Source organism: Lissotriton vulgaris, chromosome 5 (assembly GCF_964263255.1).
Source record: "Lissotriton vulgaris chromosome 5, aLisVul1.2, whole genome shotgun sequence".
Lineage (NCBI taxonomy): Eukaryota > Metazoa > Chordata > Amphibia > Caudata > Salamandridae > Lissotriton > Lissotriton vulgaris.
In genome coordinates this window covers 186,622,310-186,645,584 of record NC_141693.1, presented here as the reverse complement: position 1 = coordinate 186,645,584, position 23,275 = coordinate 186,622,310, and the positions used below count along the sequence as shown (strand labels likewise).

Here is a 23,275-nt window from a genome sequence, read left to right as displayed (position 1 = left end):
ACTGGCTAGACTGTTAAATTTCAGAGACAGGGATGCAATCTTGCAGGCGGCAAGAGTTTCACCACCAGTCAAGCTCCAAAACTCCACTTTGGCCTTCTTTCCAGACTACACGGCAGAGGTGGCCAGGCGCCGGAAGTCCTTTACGGCGGTAAAGAAGACGCTGCGAGACAAAGGCCTGCCATATTCAATGCTATTCCCTGCCAAATTGCGAATTGTAGCCGATGGAGAAGCATGGTTTTTTGACAAGCCGGAAGTGGCGCGAGACTGGCTTGATGGTTGGAGACAGGTGGGGCAACAACAGCGTCCACACAGAGATCGACCACACCATCGTACCGACAAGCACACGGACGAGCAGAACTATCGTCCTTCACAACACATTTATGCTGCGGGAGTGGAATCTGACTTGGAGCGGGACCCTCTTGACTCTGGGCAGCCGGCCCCGATTTAGAGGTGGACTTCATAAGAGACAAAACGTACAGACTACAGGGAGCCCACGAGCAAGTAAGATAGTAGGGAATGGGGAAAAGCACTCTGCCAAGTTGGGGAAGCGGGCGGGAAACGGTCCGTGGAGCAGGGGAGCAGGGAGGGGGGATGGAGGGGAGGTTCAAATGTTAATGTTATTGTTATTGGTCATCACTTCTACTCTATGGTACGCTCTCATGCCAAAAGCCACACGATTATGGTACACTACCACACGGCGCCGCATCTGTGTTGATGTCGGCCACCGATCGCTTGCGACAATGATTACACGACCCGATGGCCCAACAGTTAAACGTAGTACCCGTTGAGGGCGCTCCTGCGACGGCTGACGTGCCCCCCCTGCGTATGCTTACCTGGAATGTTAAAGGCTTAGGGGATAAAATTAAAAGAGGTCTGGTCTTGCAAGCCATTAAACGCCAGGGACCGGACTTAGTGCTGCTCCAAGAGACGCACCTCGCAGGGTCAACATGTAAAGCACTTAACAGACGTGGGTATGTTATGGCAGTGCATGCAGAATTCACAACAGGATCCAGGGGAACTGGGATACTCATGAAAAAATCGTCCTCTTTTCTGGTGGAATGCCGCAGGATGGACGATCAGGGTCGTTTTGCGGCATTGCACGGACAATGGGAAGGAAGACCTCTGAATGTGATCTCCGTGTATTGAGGAAAATTAAATTTTGGCCATGTTGTGTTCCCTAGCGCGTACCCCACCGACTCCATGTACCAGCTTAAAGTGCATGTAACTTCCCTCCTGTGCCAGCTATGAAGACGCAAATACATTTGCGTCCACCGTCAACTTGTCCTCTTTCAGAAGCACCATGAATGGATTATATAGCCCGTTCCTAAGTATGCTATGCCAACGTCTTTTTGTAGTACACTTTTCACTTTTTCTGCTCTAGCCAGAGTAGGCCCTGAATTCCTGCCATCTGAACCTCTTTTGTGGCTCCTGGCTCTGCCCAGGCAATCTCTGTACTCGTGAACTCTGTCCTACATTCAGCGCGGCCCCTCGCGCTCAGCTCAAGCCTGCTTTCTGCCAAGACTGACTATAACCTTCGAGTTATCTGTTCCGCTCCCCGAGAATACATTCCTGCCTACTAGATCCTGTAAACATCCTCTCCAGCTGCAGAGCCAAAGGGCCGACCTGTCTTAATGCAAGTAATTCATAGCCTCCGTTGCCATGCTTCCATGGAAGGCCCCGTGCCCCCACGCTTCACATGTAGACACTTAGGCGCTTATACACGCATCCACAGTTAGCATAGAATAGCTTCTGCCCTAGAGACCTTTCCGCTCAGATAGTATAGTTCCTAAACATCAGATATCAGATATGATAGAAGTACAAGTTGATCTGACACGCCAGACTTCTGTCTCTTTCCGTCAGTGTAAATGTCAAGACCCCTGCACCCCGTCAATCACACGTCATGCAGCTGCGCGCGCATCCAAGCTTCCGATTTCTGCTGACATTGCAACATTCTGTTAGCACCACCCCTTGGTGCCACCCACTTGCGTCACCTATCAGTGACGTTTCTAGCACACACCTCTGGTTCACGCCTAGTTTACGCCTCTTGATGATGTACTAGTACCACGTGTATACTGTTATCTTGTCTTCTTTCAGCTGTTACGCCTCTTACATTGAACCTTATGATGTAAATCAAGTATATAAGCTATGTATTGTCAATAAACGACAGCGCGCTCATCTATCCCTTCTGACACCCCTGTGGTGGTCAGAACATGATATCCTGATTCCTTTATGAGGAATAAAACCCTTAGAAACTCTAACACCACGGACTCTGTTTTCTTTCCTTCTGATTGAGTTATTATTGATTAAGTACTTACCTGCATAGAAATTAAGAGAGTAAATTAATTATTTACGTCATTTTGGCGCCCGAACAGGGACCCCTCCCCCACCTCACGCGCCGGAAGGTGCGTTGCAATCCGTGTCCCCTGCCATCAGTTAGACGGACTACACGTGTACTGGCAGGATTTCCTGCATCCCCCTCTGACCCACGGAGGCGACGAAGACTGCGATCAGTGCCCAGACGAGGCGGTGAGGAGTGCGGAGGATCCCGACCAGAGCCCAGCCGAAAGAAGCAAGGTCCGAGGTGTGAAGAGGCCCACCAATTTTCCGAAGTTTTCCGAAGTTCCGAGTCGAGTCCAGTCGAGTTTTCCGAGGCCTTCTGTTTCCGTGCTTCCCGGTGAGTACCATTGCTGGGTCGTATCTAGACGGGTTTGGGTACGCAAGTCCGGTCTGCACTGTTTTTAGGCAGTGTATCTGTACTGTTTAGCAGTATATCTAGGATTCCGAATTTCTGCACTGTTACAGCAGTGTATCCGTACCGTTGAGCGGTACATTCAGTGTAGGGGGTAGTTAGCTATGTCTTCAATGTTTTCATGTGATTAATGTTGTGGTATGAATGTGACTGTTTTACTGTGTATTATTGTATTTCTTGTATCAACTAGCAACTCGTATTAAGGAATAAAGATCTAGCGTTCAGTAATAAGTAAGTAGGATGCCGTTCCTCAGTAAGTTAAAACAGATTGGAACTAGGAAAGGGTTACTAGAGGAAGAAATTCCTATCCCCCCTAGGGACACTCCAGGCAATTTTATGTATCAAAAGCACGGCATAGATGCCATATTATATCTAGATTTATGGGCCGACTACACCAAGCACCTAGACGAAAGACACAGATGGCCTGTCACCGGAACGTGGGATGCCGAGTGCATCATGAGGGTAGAAGAAGCATTATGGAAAAAGAAAGCTAGGCAGTCTCAGAAGGACGCCATAGAATTTTGGCGTAAGGAATCACGTAAGCGTGCTGACAAAGCACTCCGTAGAGAAGACAGACTTAAAGAATCAGACAAAGAGCGAGAAAACGAATTAGTTACTGAAGGGATCCGAGTAAAAACAGAACAAATAGACCGTGCCCGAAATAATCTCGTAAACGGTATGTACCTCGCAGCAGATGGCCCATCAGAAACTGAATCAGAGATACCGAAAAACTTACCGACACCATTAGTTCCAACTAAAGTAATGCATAAAACTACTAAAGACATATTCCTGAATTCATATCTAGAGGATGTAGCACCAGCTTACACCAACCTGCCAGTTCGTGCCCTGCCTACTGACAGGGATGGGGGTGGCACTACGCCCCCAGATCCAGCTCCACCGGTACCGCAACAGACCTCTCCCGCTCCGCCAGCTCCGCCACCCCCCGTTCTTAAGACAGATCTACCGAAACCAGTACTACCTGATCTTACTAAAAGACAGATTCAAGTCCAGATACAGACTCCACGGAGAGATAATGCCCAAGCATCCGCCTCAGGAGGTGCGACAGCGGGTCTACAGACCCCGCCACCGACACACAGATTGCATTTAAAGGACACTCAGAATCCTTTTCAGTCTCCCTACTCATCCCGGCTTGAGGCATTGAAAGATAGGATGTCATTCTGCAGATATGATCCAGTACCCGGAACAGACGATCTAATGGTATTAGCATCACTGCGCTTAAGATCTGCCACCGATAGCTTGCTATGCTGTGTAGGAATGCAGGAAGCTCTCGACAGACTATACAAATTCATACAGACGGGGAAAGACCCCGACAGTGTTAAAGCTGCCATGTATAAACAGAAAGTTGACGTTCAGAAACAGATATTACGATTCTTCATTAATTGTGTGATAAGAGAACGAGACAGGCCCGGGACAGATCAGAGTGAATTAGACGCATTGAACAAGTGGGGCCAAAATATAGCAGAAGCAAAACATGACAAGGGGACTAGCATAGCCACTATGTCCCAGAAAATTAGAAAGGCAGTATTAACTGCGCATCAGGAAGAAACTGATAAAACTTCCTCCGAGGAGGAAGATGAAGATGAAACATCAAGAAAGCCTACAGACACTATAGCATATGTAGGTAGGGGAAACTACCTTAGGAAAGGTGTCCGTCCGGAGAGCAAGAGAGTTCTTTTCTCCGCTTTAACAAATCCGAATTCTTCTGAACACCAGTTCCAGGAAACTGATAAAAGGCTTCGAGATCGAGTAGGGTATCATATACTCAATTCTATGGATGAACAGGAACTAGCCCGGTCAGCCGTGTTGTGGGCAGAAAACACAGACATATATAATGATGACACGTTAGTGCAGACATTCTTGAACCTTTCCCCGGAAGAGCAGAAAATAGCAGGTGTATACATGATTCAGCACCTCCTTATCAAGTTCAGAAACCATCATTCTGATCCAGGTCCCTTACCCGAGACATTAGAAGCACTAATCATGGATAGATGGAGAGGTTTTAGTACCAAATTAATACAAATAATTCTAGAACAACGACGTAAGTATAACACCTTCCTGAGTTCTGAATATGTTCCCGCCCCGCCTCCAGAAAGAAAAATGTACCACATGCAATGCGGTGGCGGCATTGAAAGCCAGAATCCCTTACGAGAAGTACATCCAGTTATGGGTGAGGATCATATCCTGAAACGTGTGTATGTTCACACACCACTGACTAAGTTAGAACTACTAGAAATGAAGAAATTAGTTCCGTGCCATGATAAGGACCCTGCAGGTTTTCACAGAGAGCTTAAAGACATGTTATTGATGGGAGATTACACGTATGATGATATTATGAAAATGTTAAAAGTACTGTTGCCCACGGGCATTTACGAGAAATTAAAGGAAAAGGATTGGGAAGTGGGAGAGTCAAAGATAGCATGGGCGGAGATAGAAGACGAAGAAAAGAAACGAGTCCCAGGGTTAGGCCTTGGGGATCTGACTAAAGCATTACCAGGTTTAATAGTACAGGTTCTGCCAAGATTATTGACAACGAGAAAGGAAGATTGGGACGCAATCTCGTCCTGCAAACAGAAACAAGATGAAGATACTAGTGACTTTTATTCAAGATTCGAGAAATGTTTCATTATCAATAGTGGTCTAAAAACAAGTAGCGAGTCATATCCACATCTTTTTGTAACAAAATTAGTAGAGAACGCCTTACCACTAGTTAAAAATAGAGTGTACAAGGTTGAAAGTACTTGGCAGGCAAATACGCCATCACAGATGTTACAAATGTTACAATATCACCAGAACAGAATTAGGGAAGAACAGGACCAGGAACAGAAACGTATGAAAGACACGAAAATGAAAATGTTAGTAGCCCAGACAATTCCAGCCGAGGGTCATAGAAAAGGTGGGGCCCAGACAAATCATTCTGCAGCTCCCGTTAAAGGGACATGTAATTATTGCAAGCAGCCAGGTCACTACGTACATGAATGTCCAGTCCTGAAGCATAACATCGAGACAGGTAAAACTAAAGAAAGACCGCGTCCGCCTAGACATGAACAGGGTCATCAACAGACCTCACAGAACGAACAGCCAATGCAGAATACACAGCCTATGCATGATCAGTCCCATACAGTACAGACAGTAGCAGTACCGCAGCCACAGCATGCTCAGACACAGCCCGCTGCCGCAACTAGAGAAGTCTCACAACAAATGTACCAGTATGCCCAGTCGGCATATCCAGATTATCAGCGTTATACATGAAACAGCCTAGGGAGGGAAAGTGATTTGCCTCTTATTGAAATTCCTGTAGATCAAGAAGGTCCTTATGTACATAGTCACGTATTAGGAAAAGACAGAAAGTTTTTAATTGACACAGGGGCAAGTCGCACTACTATAAGTCATAATGAAGTTCCAGGGGCACCCCTCTCAGGCTCACAGAATGTTTCCCTTGGTTTTTCAGGACAGCCTATTGTAAATGAAGTATCAGAACCAGTACCACTAGCTGTGGGTCCATTATCTCGAGTTACAGATTTGTTACTTACGAAATCATGTCCCGAAAATCTGTTGGGAATAAAAACACTGAAGGCTCTAGGAGCTATAATTTGCTGTTCCCCGGAGGGAGTCAGACTCTTTCTGCGGGATTTCAAGGGTCATTATGTTCTACGTGACTTTGATGTTAGACTGAAAAATGTACCAGATCACTTATGGGCAAAAGGCCCAGCTGATGTAGGTTGTATGCACATCACACCATACCGTGTTACTCTCAAGACAGGTGTTGTTCTACCCAGAATCAGACAATACAAGTTACCACCCGATGCTGTAGTGGCTTTACTGAAAATTATTGAAGAGCTTATTGCCCAGGGAGTGGTCGTAGAGACCGACTCCAATATCTGTAATTCGCCTATCATTCCAATTCTTAAACGTACAGACCGCAATGCACCGCCAGTATACCGGCTGGTGATTGATCTTCGAGAACTGAACAAATGCATTGTACCACAGTATCCTGTGGTCCCCGATATCTCCTCCCTGTTAACTGCCATTGATTCAGAAGCAACGTTCTTTACTGTAATCGATCTCAAGAACGCTTTCTTCAGTGTACCTATTGACCCGGAGAGCCAATATCTCTTCGGATTCAGTTTAAATGGACGAAGTTTCAAATTTTCCCGCGCACCTCAAGGATTTACAGAAAGCCCCAGCATCTATAGTCAAGCACTGAAAAGACAACTAGATTGCATCCAAATGCCAGTTAATACCGCTTTACTACAGTACGTCGATGATCTGCTGATCACCGCACGAAGTGAACCCGAATGCGAACAAGCATCTCTGATAGTTTTGCATTTTCTGGCCGACAAGGGACACAAGGTGTCTCCTTCGAAGCTACAATTCTGTGTTCAGCAAGTTGTGTACTTGGGTCACTTGCTGTCCAAAGTGGGGAGACAGCTCACTCCCGATCGCATTCAGTTAATTGTGAACATGCCCCGACCCCAGACACAAAAGGAAGTGCGGGCCTTCATAGGCCTCACCTCGTACTGCAGACAATGGATTCCTCAATATGCATTTCTAGCTAAACCACTCATCCAGTTAACGACACAGGAGGCAGCGTCATCGACTGTCCTCCCTTGGACTCAGGAACACACACAAGCCTTTGAGGAATTAAAGAAAGTTTTATGCCAAGCACCAGTTTTAGCGACACCATGTTACAACAAACCGTTTACACTTTTTGTTACAGAACGTGACGGTACAGCATTGTCTGTCCTCACTCAAGATCAAGCAGGTTCACATAAGCCTTGCGCTTATTTTTCAAGCACATTGGATTCAGTAGCACAGGCACTCCCTGCATGCTTAAAGTCAGTAGCAGCAACAGCGTTAGCAATCAGACAAAGCGACTCAATTGTTTTAGGTCATCAGTTAACAGTACAAGTTCCACATTCTGTAGAGGTTCTGTTAAACAGAACCCAGACTCAACACTTGACCATAGCACGACTGACAGGTTACGAATTGACATTATTCCAGCCACACATAGAAATCAGACGCTGCAGTATCTTGAATCCAGCAACATTGTTACCTACAGTTATGACAGATCCAGCTCCACATGATTGTATAGAAATTATTAATGCAGTAACAAAGCCCAGACGAGATTTAACAGATGTTCCATTGACAAATCCAGACCTGACACTTTATGTGGATGGTTCATGCATGAGAACAAGTACAGGAGAGTTAGTGGCCGCATATGCCGTGACCACTGAAACTGAAGTTAAAGAAACACATCGTATTGATACATTGTCTGCTCAAGCAGCAGAGCTCATCGCTCTGACCCAAGCCTGTATTATAGCAAAGAACAGAAATGTTAACATATACACAGATTCCCGTTATGCGTTCGGAGTCGTACACGACTTTGGGATGCTTTGGCAAGAACGAGGTTTTTTGACCTCTCATGGTACAAAGATACAGCATGGTCCCCTCATTCAAGCACTGCTAGAAGCAATACATCTGCCTTCAGCCATTTCAGTCATGAAGTGTAGGGCACATACTAAAGCCACAGATTATGTTTCCCAGGGTAATGACCTGGCAGATCAGACAGCAAAACATACAGCACTGACTCACACTCAGACAACTGATACGATAAAGACAACAGATCCGACAAACTGCATGACAGTCAGAGATCCCACACTAGATGTTATTGACATTCAGACACATGCTACTGCAGACGAAATAAAGAAATGGACCGAACTAGGAGGGATCCAGACAGATCAAGGTTGGATGACGGGAAAATCTACATGGTTTCTCCCTGACTCTATGGTTCAAGTCATGATAAATACAGCACATAGTCCTGCCCACCTGGGAGAGAAAGCCATGCTAGACAGTTTGCAAAATCTCTGGTACAATAAACACTTACGAGCAGCCGCAAAACAGAAAGTGCGTACTTGCATGATCTGTTGTCAGTTCAATCCAGGTAAAAGCGTCCCTGTAGAGCAAGGTGGATTTCATCCTCCCGATCACCCTTTTGAAGTCCTCCAGATGGATTATATCCAGATGGACCGTTGTCGAGGATTTAAATATGTTCTCGTAATTGTTTGTGCTCTGTCCCGTTGGACCGAAGCATACCCAGTCCCAGATTACACTGCTCCGACCACTGCCAAACAGTTGGTTCGTGAATTTTTCCCACGGTACGGCTTGCCTCGTGTCGTGTACTCAGATAACGGTCAGCCATTCTCGTCTGCCCTAATGAAAGAAGTTTCCTTGTTATTAGGATACCAGTGGAAGTTCCATTGTGTCCGACATCCAGAAGCTGCAGGCCTTGTTGAGAGGCATAATCAGACATTAAAGATTCGCCTTGCCAAAATATGTCAGGAGAAAGGGGTCGACTGGATAGTCGCCCTGCCGGTGGCACTATTCTATATGAGAATGGTCGCCCATTCGAGATCAGGGCTATCCCCGTACGAAGTGGTCTTTGGCAGACCACCGAATATGTGGGGGACGCCCATTCCTAAAAAGATAACAGATGTTGATTCTAATATGTTGACAGATTACCTTGCCTCCTTGATGTCTGCACTCCAATCATGTCGTTCACAGGTTGCCGCAGCCTTCCCTGACAACACAGATGTAAAGGAGCATGACGTCCGCCCCGGAGATGTTGTTTTAGTCAGAAACTTCGACAGGAAAAGTCCGTTGGAGCCCCGCTGGAAGTCTCCGAAGACCGTTCTACTTACAACAAGGACCGCAGTCAAGCTGGAAGGAAGAAAGGGGTGGGTCCACCTAAGCCATATCAAAACATTCCCAGGACTGAAACCGGAACAAGACACACCCACCCCCACCAAAGACTGTGATCCCAAAGACTTTTCCGAACCCAAACGAGAAAAAACTCCTCAAGAACAATATCGTATGAAGTTACGATCTAGCAAGTCACAGTTTAATTGTTTAAGTCCTCCCCTAGGTGAATCGGTTAAATAGTTTCTGACATGTATCCCCTAGATCGAGTTAGAGAGAGAGAAGAAAAGAAAAGAACATATTGCAAATCACTTCGTAGTCACTGCATAGTGACACTGATAATTATGTTTATTCTAAGTATATTAATAATTGTTGCTAGCATCTTGTTACCTATATACTACCCTATTTTCAAGCGTGAACAATCTGCTTACAATGTCTCTGCTGAACACACTTTTAGTGAGTTACCTCCTCATGAGCTTTCCTACAGACTTGCGCTGCGCAACAATACATTCATCAGTATGTTACATCATTCTCATCAAACTAACAATGCTACAAATTGCTGGATATGTGGCCGACTCCCTCCCTACCAGAATTACAAGGGAGCGCTGCCTCTTTTTCCGTATCCGTTCACTCACAATGGCTCCTGCGGAGCATGGTTTAAGATAATTAATTCTTTAGATCCCGATATTGCTGTTTTCGATGGGGGTTGGGTTTGGGGAAACCTGAACTTGGTCCTACTAGACGTCTGTTACCCGGATAAGGAGGGACTGCCCATTAGAATAGGAACTGATCTAGAAAATGAAGTATATGGATTAGGTAATTATACAATTAGCCTTATGATTCTTACTGTCGAATCCGAAGCCACACCAGTTCTACCTATTATGTCAGTACTGCCAGTCACTGGTGAATTATGTATCAAGAAGAAAGGTTCAGTACACTTAGGTCATAGTAAATGCACTACTGTAGTCGAATTCAGTGATGATGGAAAGTCATCTTTCAAAGCTATCAGTCATTCTTACTTTGTTTGTGGTCATACCGCATACATCCGTCTACCTCCAGATTGGGATGGTACCTGTTACATTGCATTCCTTCTGCCACCCGTTTTTCTAGCTCCTTCTGATTACCATAGAAATAGCAATCTAGTAAAGAATAGACCCAGAAGAGATGCCCCCCTTGTCGACTACACAGAAACGGCATGGGAACAGTACACTGATTTCAATAAAGGGTTCTTTTTCTTTTTAGGCCCCGTCCAGAATAGTAAATTAATACGCAGATTAACTAGAACACTTGAAGCCGTAGTAAATGAAACTACCTCCGCCTTAGGTAACTTAACAGAAGAGCAGTCCGCTATGCGGGTTGTTGTCCTTCAGAATCGTCTTGTAATTGACGTCATCTTGGCAGATAGAGGTGGAGCTTGTAAGGTCATCGGGTCAAGCTGCTGTGTTTTCATTCCACAGAATGCACCATCTGTATATCAAGCTATCACCCGTCTTCATAAAATAGCAAATCAGATACATCAGAATCCAGGCACCTGGACTTGGTCCGGTTGGTTCTGGACAACGTTAACAGCTTGGGGATGGAAGATCCTATCCTTCCTAGGCATTGGCCTAGTCCTAGTATTCAGTTGCTGCCTGTGCCTGCAGTGTGGGCCAGCGATCTGTGGACTGTGTGCCACTTCTTGTATTGAACATTCCAGTTTCCACTCAAAACGTAACCGAAAGAAAGAAGAACAAATGATGTTACAAGAACAGACTGATCGATTCATGAGGATCGATATATCATGAAGGGTCCGTAGGGAACAAGGAGGGAATGAGGAAAATTAAATTTTGGCCATGTTGTGTTCCCTAGCGCGTACCCCACCGACTCCATGTACCAGCTTAAAGTGCATGTAACTTCCCTCCTGTGCCAGCTATGAAGACGCAAATACATTTGCGTCCACCGTCAACTTGTCCTCTTTCAGAAGCACCATGAATGGATTATATAGCCCGTTCCTAAGTATGCTATGCCAACGTCTTTTTGTAGTACACTTTTCACTTTTTCTGCTCTAGCCAGAGTAGGCCCTGAATTCCTGCCATCTGAACCTCTTTTGTGGCTCCTGGCTCTGCCCAGGCAATCTCTGTACTCGTGAACTCTGTCCTACATTCAGCGCAGCCCCTCGCGCTCAGCTCAAGCCTGCTTTCTGCCAAGACTGACTATAACCTTCGAGTTATCTGTTCCGCTCCCCGAGAATACATTCCTGCCTACTAGATCCTGTAAACATCCTCTCCAGCTGCAGAGCCAAAGGGCCGACCTGTCTTAATGCAAGTAATTCATAGCCTCCGTTGCCATGCTTCCATGGAAGGCCCCGTGCCCCCACGCTTCACATGTAGACACTTAGGCGCTTATACACGCATCCACAGTTAGCATAGAATAGCTTCTGCCCTAGAGACCTTTCCGCTCAGATAGTATAGTTCCTAAACATCAGATATCAGATATGATAGAAGTACAAGTTGATCTGACACGCCAGACTTCTGTCTCTTTCCGTCAGTGTAAATGTCAAGACCCCTGCACCCCGTCAATCACACGTCATGCAGCTGCGCGCGCATCCAAGCTTCCGATTTCTGCTGACATTGCAACATTCTGTTAGCACCACCCCTTGGTGCCACCCACTTGCGTCACCTATCAGTGACGTTTCTAGCACACACCTCTGGTTCACGCCTAGTTTACGCCTCTTGATGATGTACTAGTACCACGTGTATACTGTTATCTTGTCTTCTTTCAGCTGTTACGCCTCTTACATTGAACCTTATGATGTAAATCAAGTATATAAGCTATGTATTGTCAATAAACGACAGCGCGCTCATCTATCCCTTCTGACACCCCTGTGGTGGTCAGAACATGATATCCTGATTCCTTTATGAGGAATAAAACCCTTAGAAACTCTAACACCACGGACTCTGTTTTCTTTCCTTCTGATTGAGTTATTATTGATTAAGTACTTACCTGCATAGAAATTAAGAGAGTAAATTAATTATTTACGTCAGTATATCCCCCGGCACTTCACTCAGCGGCATTACCAGCACTTGGTAAATTTCTCCTAGACCTCCCGGAGGGTGACACAATCATTAGAGGGGACTTTAATGCAATAATAGACCCCGCGCTAGACACCTTCCCCGTGAGAGACCGCCCGAGGGGTTCTGCCGCACTCCCTGGTTTTATAGAGGCGATAGGCCTTACGGATGTATGGCGACAGCTGAACCCAGCGACTACCCACTACACATATTATTCTGCAGTACACAATAGCCTTTCACAAATAGATTATTTTTTATTTCTGGGGGTGGGGGTGGGTCTGGGATCGATAGATAAAATAGATATCCTGCCTAGAGGTGTGTCTGACCACTCCCCGATATCTCTATTACTCACCACCAAAGAGAGGAAATGTGCTAGAATATACATGGTATTGCAGTATACCCAATATACCCCAACTATTTGAAAATCCCTAAGATCAGGAAGAAACTCAAATTGGCAACCACGCAATATTGCAAAGAAAATGAAGGGAACGTCTCCTCGCCCTCAGTACTTTAAGAAACTTATAAAACAGTCCTCAGAGGGGAAGCGACAGCAGCGATAACGGGACACAAACGGGATTCCAGACGCGAACTCCCGGAACTAGAGCTAGCACTTCACAACGCGAACGTCACACACATGTCAAATCCCACAACGGAGACAACACACTTATTACAGCTCCGTCAACAACAATACCGGGATCATCTCAAAACGACCGTCAAAGGTTATCAAGCAAACACGTTACATAGAATATACGATGTGGGAGATAAGGCTGGGAAAATGCTAGCATGGCTGGACAGGAGAGAGGGCAGTAACAGAGGTATACAGAGACTTTACACGCATGATGGTCAACTACAGACACACCCTGAGCAAATAGTACACAACCTGGCACGTCACTTTCAAGACATATATACCCCAGAACGTGACGTCACTACACAGACGGCGATAATTTCACTAGAAAACATTACCATCCCCGCGGTCACACAAGAGGCACAGCAAGAATTAGAAACTGACCTGTCGGAAGATGAAATCCAATTGGCAATACAAAATTTGCAATCCGGTAAGGCATTAGGCCCCAACGGACTGCCTGTGGAGTGGTATAAAGCAGTGGCCCCTATGCTAAGCAAACCGTTGCTAAATATGTATACCGAATGCATTGAAAGGGCGACACTTCCGCTTGACCAGCGTACTGCCACCATAGTGGCTATACCTAAGCCGGATGAACCACCGACTGCATGCACCTCCTACCGCCCCATATCATTGCTTAACGTGGAGGCTAAAATCCTAGCAAAGATCCTGGCCAGCCGTTTGACACAACACCTGCACACGCTGATACACCCTGACCAGTCGGGCTTCATGCCCCACAGGAGCACAGCAATGAATCTCAGGAGGGTCCATGGGGTGATGGCACGTGCACACCTTATTGCTGAGCAGGCAGTGATCCTTTCCCTCGATGCCAAAATGGCTTTCGACCTAGTGGAATGGGAATATCTATTTGCAGTGCTTACTCGTATGGGCTTTGGACCAAAATATATAGCATGGGTGCGGCTGCTGTACACGTCACCGGTAGTACAGGTGGTGGCGAACGGACACATTTCAGCATCGTTCCCACTGAAGAGGGGGACTAGACAGGGATGCCCGTTGTCTCCTGTACTCTTCGCCCTGGTGCTTGAACCACTGGCAATCCTGATTAGAACAACGCCACTATTTCGAGGTAACAGGTGGGAGGAGGGGTGGGAAGATAAGATCTCCCTATATGCTGACGATATGCTCATCTACATGGTTGACCCTAATAACGGGATCCCTGCCCTGTTGCTCCTCTGTAACACACATGGGAAATCGTCGGGTTATACTCTGAACTGGTCAAAATCGGTGGTGTATGTACTCAGAGGCCTGGAGCCATTGTTGCGGGAGGACTGCCCCTTGGCCTTAACGACAACCTCCTTTAAATACTTGGGCATTTTCATCACGAATAATGCCACTGACTTCTTTGACGCAAACTTAAAGCCACCTATGGAACGCCAGGTGCAGACGTTAAAAACTGGGCGACTTTGCCCCTGACCCTCCTAGGGAGGGCGGCTTTGTATAAAATGATGGCACTCCCTAGATTCTTATATGTGTTGGAAAATACCCCTTATTTGGTTGCACCGCGCTATTTTAAGCAAATTGCAGCACTGGTCTCCAGCCTACTCTGGAATTATGGCCCGGCACGTATAGCACATGATAAACTGGTGAAGAGTTGGTATGAGGGAGGGATTGCCCTACCCAATGTCCAATTATACTACTGGGCGGCTCAACTTAAGATAATCAATCAATGGGTCCACACCCCACGAGAGGACCCAGCATACAAAGCGGATTGGTCTCAACTGGGGATAGACGGCATGCTCTCCGTTTTATACAACAAGTCCCAGGTTAGAAAACTGATTGGCCCGACACAGCACACAGCGGCACTGTGGCATAAAGCACAAACACGGCTGGGCTGGGCAGGGAAACTCACCAAACTGACACCACTGTGGGACACAAAATCATTGGGGAACCTCAGATTATGCAAAGGATTCACACAGTGGGACCGCATAGGAATCTCCACGATAGGGGACCTACGGGAGAAAGGCACAGTGATTGCATTTCCGCAACTCCAACAGCGATACGGTTTAGGCCCCAACGAGACGTTCAGGTACGTACAGATACGCCACGCACTACTCCAAGCAATTCCACCAGACACTGATCTACCAGAATCTTCACCCCTAGAAGATAGACTACTGACGGACTTTATGCCGCAGAGTGCAACTTCTCTTACATATAAAAAGTTAGTCAACAACCTGGCAGACCCCACATTACACCTTAAGGAGAAATGGGTAGGGGAAATAGGAGAGGTAGATGAGTCGGAATGGAATGAAGCGCTTGCCTCACCGAGGGAAGTAGGCATATCGGCGAAATTCAGATTAGTGCAACTCAAAATTCTGCACCGAGTTTACTACACTAGAACGTTACTTCACAGGATACACAGGACACCACACCCATTCTGCCTCAGGGGGTGCGGGGAGGAAGGGAATCTGTACCACACCCTATGGGAATGCCCGCAGATACAAGAATACTGGAAACAAATTATGCGCACTGTCTCTCAAGCACTTAAGATATCTATCCTGCCTGAACCTCGAAAGTGTCTGTTGAACATTTGGGACCCCAATGATTTGGACAGGTATGGACGGTTGTGAGTCACGCTAGCCATTACAGTAGCCGAGAGGGACATAGCACAAAAATGGGGTGTTCCAGAACTACCTACAGCGGCTCGATGGGCCAAAAATATGGACTTGTTGATGGTGACGGAAAGGGCGGTGTATGTGCTTAGGGCTTGCCCCCGGAAATGGAACAAGATCTGGGCTCCCTGGAACACTTATAGAGGGGAAATCTGTGAACCCTTGCCAGGAAACTAAGATCTAGATTCTGAAGGGGAGGATGAATAGGAGGGTGAGTGTTTAGTTCTCCATGCACCGGGCTGTCGCACGATTGTGGCTTAATCATACACCGAACTGTAATTAAAATGAATGGCTGATAGATGTTGAAGTGTACAGAAGACATACTGCACGTGATGACAAATAGTTAGATTTTCTTTTCTTTTATTGTTATCTTAAAAACCTTTCGCGCATTATTGAGCATGATATTGAGGGCTAGAGGGGTATACCTTATATATAGATGAGACAGATTAGTTACGTTCCAATTACTGTACTGAGGACAATTAATGTTACATATCCATGTAACTGTTGGGACTACATTTAACAAATGTTAAAATACGCACTACCATACTGTACTTCCGGTCTATTATTGCACAGAACCAAGATGAATCCTATTTGCAATATTGTACATGTCACTAATGCCTTCATGTCAAAGATTTTCAACAAAAAAAAAAAGTTGTTTGTCCTGGATTGATTGAGTTATTTTGACAATTAGTCCAAGTTTCCTACCTCCACACCCTCAGCTTTAACTTACATGAGGGTTCATAGGAATTAATGACGGTATAGCAGAAGGGCTAGCTCCTTTTACTGCTTTGGCCAGGCAATCTACTCTCTTAGCCTCCTCTTATGCCGCCACAGCTTCCACCAGCTTCCTCTAGCTTCCTCTATCCCCACTCCACCTCCGCAACCCAGTTAGAACTCTGGCAGGGGGGTGGGGGGAGATTTTTCAAACTTGCACACTCGCTGGTCTGTGGCCGGTCTATTGCTGTTTATTCAGTTTATTTACATTTTTTGAGGCCTGGTTCTGCCACACGTAGCAACCTGGCTTAGCCCAGGTCTCCCGGCTCTATACTCGGCGAGGACGCTGCCTGGACTCACGGGTCCCACAGGCGCCTGTCACCTCGCTCCTCGCACCTCGCACTTCTCGCTCCTCTCGTTGGGGATTTAATTCGCTCTGCGTTTGGCACACACTGTATTTAGCTGTATTTTCGCAGCAGCCTGCCGCGGCTCAGCGGCTCCACTCCAGCAGCAGCTTCTCCTAGCGCTCCTCGCGTCACGTCACGTCGGGGTCACGGCAGTAAGGAAACAGAGATCCTACGGCAACAGACTGAGTGTTTCCTCACTGGTCCAGAAGCAGAGCAAGCTTTCTTTGTACATTTGTTTTTACCAAATAGAACTCAACAACGAATGAGGTAATATTTTTTTTTACCACAATCATTAGATATTGAGATATGCTGTTACCTTGCAGCAGGACATTCTAGAACATCTATCTACTCAATTGGAAAACTAATAGAACTGGTATTGTCCTTTTAATAAATTCCATGCTAGTTCTTTTCTGAGAACACTGTTGGCTGTCCTTGCCAAAACTGATAGAAAAAGCCTCCCGGATTGCAATTTAATTCTTACTATGAGGCATACCTTGTTAAAGAAAAAAAATTAGTTTAACTAGTAAATAGGAATTTGGAGCAGCAGGAAGGGTAAGCTGGCCACATAATTTAGTTTAATTCGCTTATGGTTAACGTCATTGTGAAAATTATGCTGAAATGCTATTGAGGCTATTTTCTAAGTGTATGTATCCAAATAGCGACGTGTGCTGTGTTGCCTGTTAATGTCTGGAATAATGATTAAATATGCTAAATCTTCGCCTAAAAATGGATTTAATATCAACGCTGTTACCGTGGATTGGAGTTGTATAGGTCCTTGGCCTAGCACTAGAATGTTTTGCGCAAAGAAATTGCAATTGAGATGTCCACATTTAACAAAACCTTGTTAAAATGAATAGGTTTAAAATAAGAAAATGTCAGGAGGAGTTCCATAATGCTTCTCGCCCGCTGAGTTTTTAATTGTCTTCCATTCCTTCCGCAGAGGCTCCTCCTTCCTATGAACAGAGCTGCAGCAGCGCCAACTCTAGCATTACCAATGGAGACTAGTCTGCTGAATCTGTGTGGTTGGTTAATAAAAGGAAGCTCTGCAAGGTCGAGACCGAAAACATCTGATGCCAAAGCCACCGGATTACCCTCTGAATGCTTCTTTTGTAGAGAATGACTGTAGACATTCAGTGCTCTAAAGGAAAAGGACGTAGCTGAGAGGTCCAGTCTTATCCCAGCGGCGGCTTCACTCTTGCTGCCAGTTTGGATAGTAAAAGTGGGGCTGGCTAAGACTTTCTTGCACAATTGCTCTATGCTGTACGTTAACATATTTACTGCTTAAGATATTAAGCACACATAATGCCTTATAGAAGAAAAGCAATGTGCTACTGAATCACTGTGTGGTATCCTCTTGACAGACTGGCCAGTCCAAACTTTCTTGTTTGGTTATATTTAATTTTTAATTCCATGTCCTTTTTATGTTTTTAAGTATTTAATAAGTGAAATAGAATAATCATTTGTATCATTATTCTCGTGCCAGTAATGGACCCTACGGGAAGATTCTGCACTACGGCTGTTTATTCCAGACTTTGTTGTGTATAACATGAGCTTTTTATGGGAGACGTTTTAGTATCACAAGCAAATGTACTGCTAAAAATGTAGTATGGATCTAGTTTCTGCTGTTCCTGACTGACAATGGAAGATAATGATGGAAGTATTACAAACACATGCCACATTGCCTTGGGTGATCCAAAATCTGCTAGAAACCCTGCTCTGAATATGTTCCTGTGTAAGCGGAAAGCTTAGTCCAGTCGAGTGCATGATATTTCCCAGTCAGCGTCTGAACTCCAGTTTATACTGTTCCAGAGGAAGGTGCCCCATGTCGTTTTATTGTTTACCAACGTGTAGTCGTAAATAAAATGGCATTGTCAGAGGGCCAGGCTGAAATGTCCGAAGTCCAGCTCCATTCCTTGAAGGGTCTTGTTGTTTTTTTGTTTGTTTTTTACCTACCATCCGCCCCCAAATCCATAAATGTTCTTGGACTTCTCATCCCATATGACAGGTGCCCAAAGACTGCTAAATGAAGAGGTCTATCTCCTGCACTTTACAGAAAGCACTGAACCAAAATCAGAAAAGCTTTTACTGGCTTTCGTCTCACTTACAGAAATGCAACTGATCCTAGAAACGCCTCACTTTTGTCACCCACGTCTATTTTTGTATCTTAATAACTATATGTGTCACATCCTTGAAACCTACCCCGTTCTTGTACTGCTAGACTATGCTAATATGAGACCCCCTTTTTTTAGTTTTTCAACAAAATCCCAGAATATTGCTGCAGTGGTAATAACTCCTCTGAAATACGCAAGTGTCTGTTTTAATGTTCCTGTTGTAAACTTCACCTATACCAAAATGCTAGAGCAGGTGCCTAAGATGATTGATCTTAGCATATGCTTTTTTTTACATTAATTGTGGTGCATTAATAGCCTTCCCACATAGTTTGAGGAGGTGGACTATATTTGTTGTACATTTCACCCTTTGCCCTCAAAGCAGTAAATCAGATGCTAGTGCTCATTTCACAGTTGCTCGTTGTACCTGGGGTCTTCAGAAGCAAATAAAGTGAGGTTGTGTGCCTTTTACGGATCCTGTATGTTGGACATCAGACTGTGTGAGTAATGTACATAACTTCTTTGTTGTTCTTTTTGCTGAGAGAATTGAAGCTACATATAGTCGATGTCTTCAACCAATGTTGTTGGCCTTAAACAATATACTGTATCCTCTCATCTAGTAACAGTGGTCTCTGACCTGTTGAACTGTAGGATGCACATGATTGCATGGATCGGGGCTCGAGAAGGCATGCCTGATGTTGTTGGCACAACGGTTCCTGGGCTTTGAAATTACTCGGATGATTGCAGTGGTGGAGACACTGCAACATCATTTTCAGATACATTCTCGTTTACTGATTTATAATATTTAATATTGAAACGTTTTTTAGATGTGTATAAAAGAATCTGCTGTAATCTTTAAAACTTACATTTTGATGATTTTTATTTAATAAATTATTTACACAGTATATGCCCGAATGTGTTAAGTCAGGCCTATTGTTTATTTGTGTGCATATTTTCTCTTTCGGTTTCTCCTGGATCAAGTGCAAGATCCGTTAGTGTTTTAAACTAACTAAATCAACAGTGGTGGGTGAACGGGGTAACAGTAATTATGTGACAGGATATCACAAGCAAATTGCTAGTGGTTTTGGAGGTAAACGTGCATTAAAAAGAATTTGTACTGTAACTCTAATCCCTGAAGTTGATGGGTTTAGTAACACATGAGGTTATTAAGTCTGGACAGGTTGCATGGCAAGAACATCAAGATGGTCGTTGTAGGGTTATCTTGCTGCCTGCAATGGACTCTGTGCTCCTGGAGTTTGGGTGTGGGTAGCAGCAACTCTGGACTGGCCCGATGGGCCCCCATCACTACTGACTGAGACCTTGAGCATCAATGGAGGCTCCATTATAAGGAGGGTGGCCTAGTAAGTCAACAAGCCGTGGACTGCTCTTGCTTGTGGGGTGGGTACCCGTTCCTGAATGGTGCCGTGAGCAAACTAGGGCCAGGTACTTCAGGTGCCCCATGGAGGAGGGGATGCAGAGGCATAGCTTGTGCTGGCTTTGGGCCAGGCCAGGGCCACGATGAGTTTTCAAGTTGCTGTGGACCCCAAAGCGATGACGCTTTGCTTGTTTACTCTGTTCAGCCCGCCTGCTTCGAGAATATGACCATTTTTCAGGAGTTTACACGTAGGTACTTCCCTCTGTACACAGAGGTGCGACTCCCTTCTGCACTCAAAGAGACGGTATACAAAGTCAACTGCTCTCTCTTGAAGTAAGGTTGTTCAGTTTTGAATTTTTATTCATTGTTTTTCATGGTTTTTTCATCCATTCGTAACATTTGTTATCACTTAATAACAAGCTTTCTGAGAAACAAAGGTGTATCTATGCCCAATGCATTTCTAGCGGACTGCCCTTCTTCAGGGCTGTATAGCTGAAAAGTAGAGGAAAGGTGGATTCAGTACAAGAATGATAAATGGTCTGTAATCATCCATAAGTGACTGTACTGAGGTACATTTAGTCCATGTGGGTCTTGTTGTTAGAAAGGTGGATGGTGGGAGGCGTGGCTTGGATGGCAAGAGGAGCAGCTGCCTAAGTCCGGAGCTTCGTCAGACCCCGGGATTCTAATGAAAAAAAAAGCGCGCAGCCAACATCGTCAAGCAGACAGAACGGCGCTTAGGATATCGGAACGGAGCAAGAGTAAGCAGAAAGCAGTGAGGACAACAAGGAAGGGTTACTAAGACCAAATTTCCGTCTTTCCTAACGGACCACGAAACACTCAAACAAGATGGCGCCGGGCGGAGATACCGCTGAGTAAAGAACAAGGAGGCAAATGCACCACTGGAAAAAGCCAAAAACCGCACAGAAGGTCAGTGGGCATTCAGATGCATTCAGATGCATAGCAAATGCTAACGTTAACGCGCCGCACTCCCCCGCTAAACCAAAACAAGCACGCCGAGCACCACTGAGCAAAACCGAAAGCGAAAACACATCCTCGGCACGGCCATATTGAAAGAGGCAAAAAGAGAAGAGGAACGCTCAGGTCACCACCATCAGAAGACAGCAGCGGAGTAATAGATAGTAAACGCAGACATAGCCAAAACACACGAGAAGCACAGTGATCAAAAAGGGTAAGCAGGCGCTAACAACAACAACGCGATAAGGGCCAACCCCAGACAGAACGAGGCGCATGATAACCGAAGAACATATCCACCGGAAGACCCGCCATCTTATGGGAGGGGCTTAGGACACTGGTGGCCCGGGACTCCAGCGAAACAAACCACGCGGTCAACATCGCGGAGCAGGCGAAACTGAGCTAGGGATAGCGGAAGGAGTAGGAGCGAGAAGAAAGCAGCAAGAGGGCGCCGGGAGGAGAAACCTCAAATAACGAACAAAGGGGCTAAAATATCGCTGGAAAAACCAAAAAAAGGTCAGTGGCACCTATACGCTTAACGCAAACGTTAACGGGCCGCATTTCCCCTCCAACACACCAAACACCGCTGAGCAAAAACGAAAGTAGGATTACACCTCGGGCGCGGCCATATAGGTAGAGGCAGCCAACCCGAGCAAAGCAAACGGAAACTGATGCACCAACTAACGAAACCGAAACCCACAATCACGGGGACAATGCCATCTTGGAAAAGGGGAAATCATAACAGAGCAAAACAGTAAGACCCGAAGGCCAACACAAACATACGGGCAGTCACCTAACACATTAGACTGTCCCACTCACAGCGCAAAGAAAAACCGCAAGCCCAAGCGCTAGCAATTGTAAACAAAAGCAACATTGGGCGGCGCCATTTTGTTCTGAAGGAGAGAAAGAATGCATACACCTCGAATCAGCTGAGGCAAACAGAAGAAAGGGGGCCCAAAAGGGGAGAATCACAGCAAAATAAAGTCATTAACAAGCGGAAACATACAAGGAATGCATTAGCGGAGTACAGGCCAACAACGGAAAGCGAAGGAGGCCACAGGTGAAACGAAGGAAGAGAAGGCAGCCAAACACAGATCACCCGGTGGGACAACACAACAGGGCGAAAAAAAAGTGGTCAGAATGGCAGGAAGGGAAGACAAACTGGCCCAACAACTAAAGAAAAACAGACCAGAAAATGGTGCAGAATCACCCATAAAACTAAAGTCAGACATTAGTAGCACCTTAGACAGTATCCTAAAAAAGCTGACTGAGGTACACGACCTCGCGAAGTCCACAAAAAAGACAACAGACAAGATTGAATTAGAACTCGCAGCAAAAAGGCCAGTCATCCATGCAACAAACAATAAAGTTGAAGCGGTGGAACAAAGAGTAAGCGACATTGAGGACAGATACCTTCTCACAGGGAAGGCCATAGGCAACATCGCCAAAGCAACGGCCGAACTACGCAGACAAACAGCAGAGCTTGAAGATCGAAACAGAAAAGGCAACATAAGAATCCTAGGAGTTCCAGAAGGAGAAGACGACAAAGCCGGATCATGCATTACTCTAATACAGAAACTCATACCCGAACTCTCAAAACTCCAATTCGTCAGCCCCTTCGAGCTGGACAAGGCATATAGAGTCCCAGCCAACAGACAAGCCAGCAGAGGAGGTCCCAGGCCTATAATATGCAAGTCGATCAGATCGCACCAAACGGACGCCATCTTTGGAGTAGTGAGGAAGAATCCCAATCTGCTATGGAACGGTCACAAAATCATCCTCACGCAAGACTACTGGAAACCGACAGTGGACATTAGAAAAGGGTTTCTAGCCCAGAGAGACAAGCTGAGAAGAGAAAACAGAACATTTTCCTTTGCAGGCCCCACAAGATTCAAAATATTCAACAAGGGGGCCACACTAACCTTCCAGGA

General features: G+C 45.6%; 1 protein-coding gene across 3 annotated transcripts in view; it reads left to right on the top strand.

Moving 5' to 3' along the window:
* ARRDC1 (arrestin domain containing 1) overlaps window positions 1–19,902 on the top strand; it is a 699,997-nt gene extending 680,095 nt beyond the window's left edge. For all 3 annotated transcript variants that reach the window (XM_086921134.1, XM_086921132.1, XM_086921133.1), the window contains one exon: window positions 17,830–19,902. In XM_086921134.1, coding sequence (XP_086777260.1) covers window positions 17,830–17,894 — 65 coding nt within the window. In that variant the 3' untranslated portion in view covers window positions 17,895–19,902. The remainder of the gene's footprint in view (window positions 1–17,829) is intronic.
* The last annotated feature ends 3,373 nt before the right edge of the window (window positions 19,903–23,275 follow it).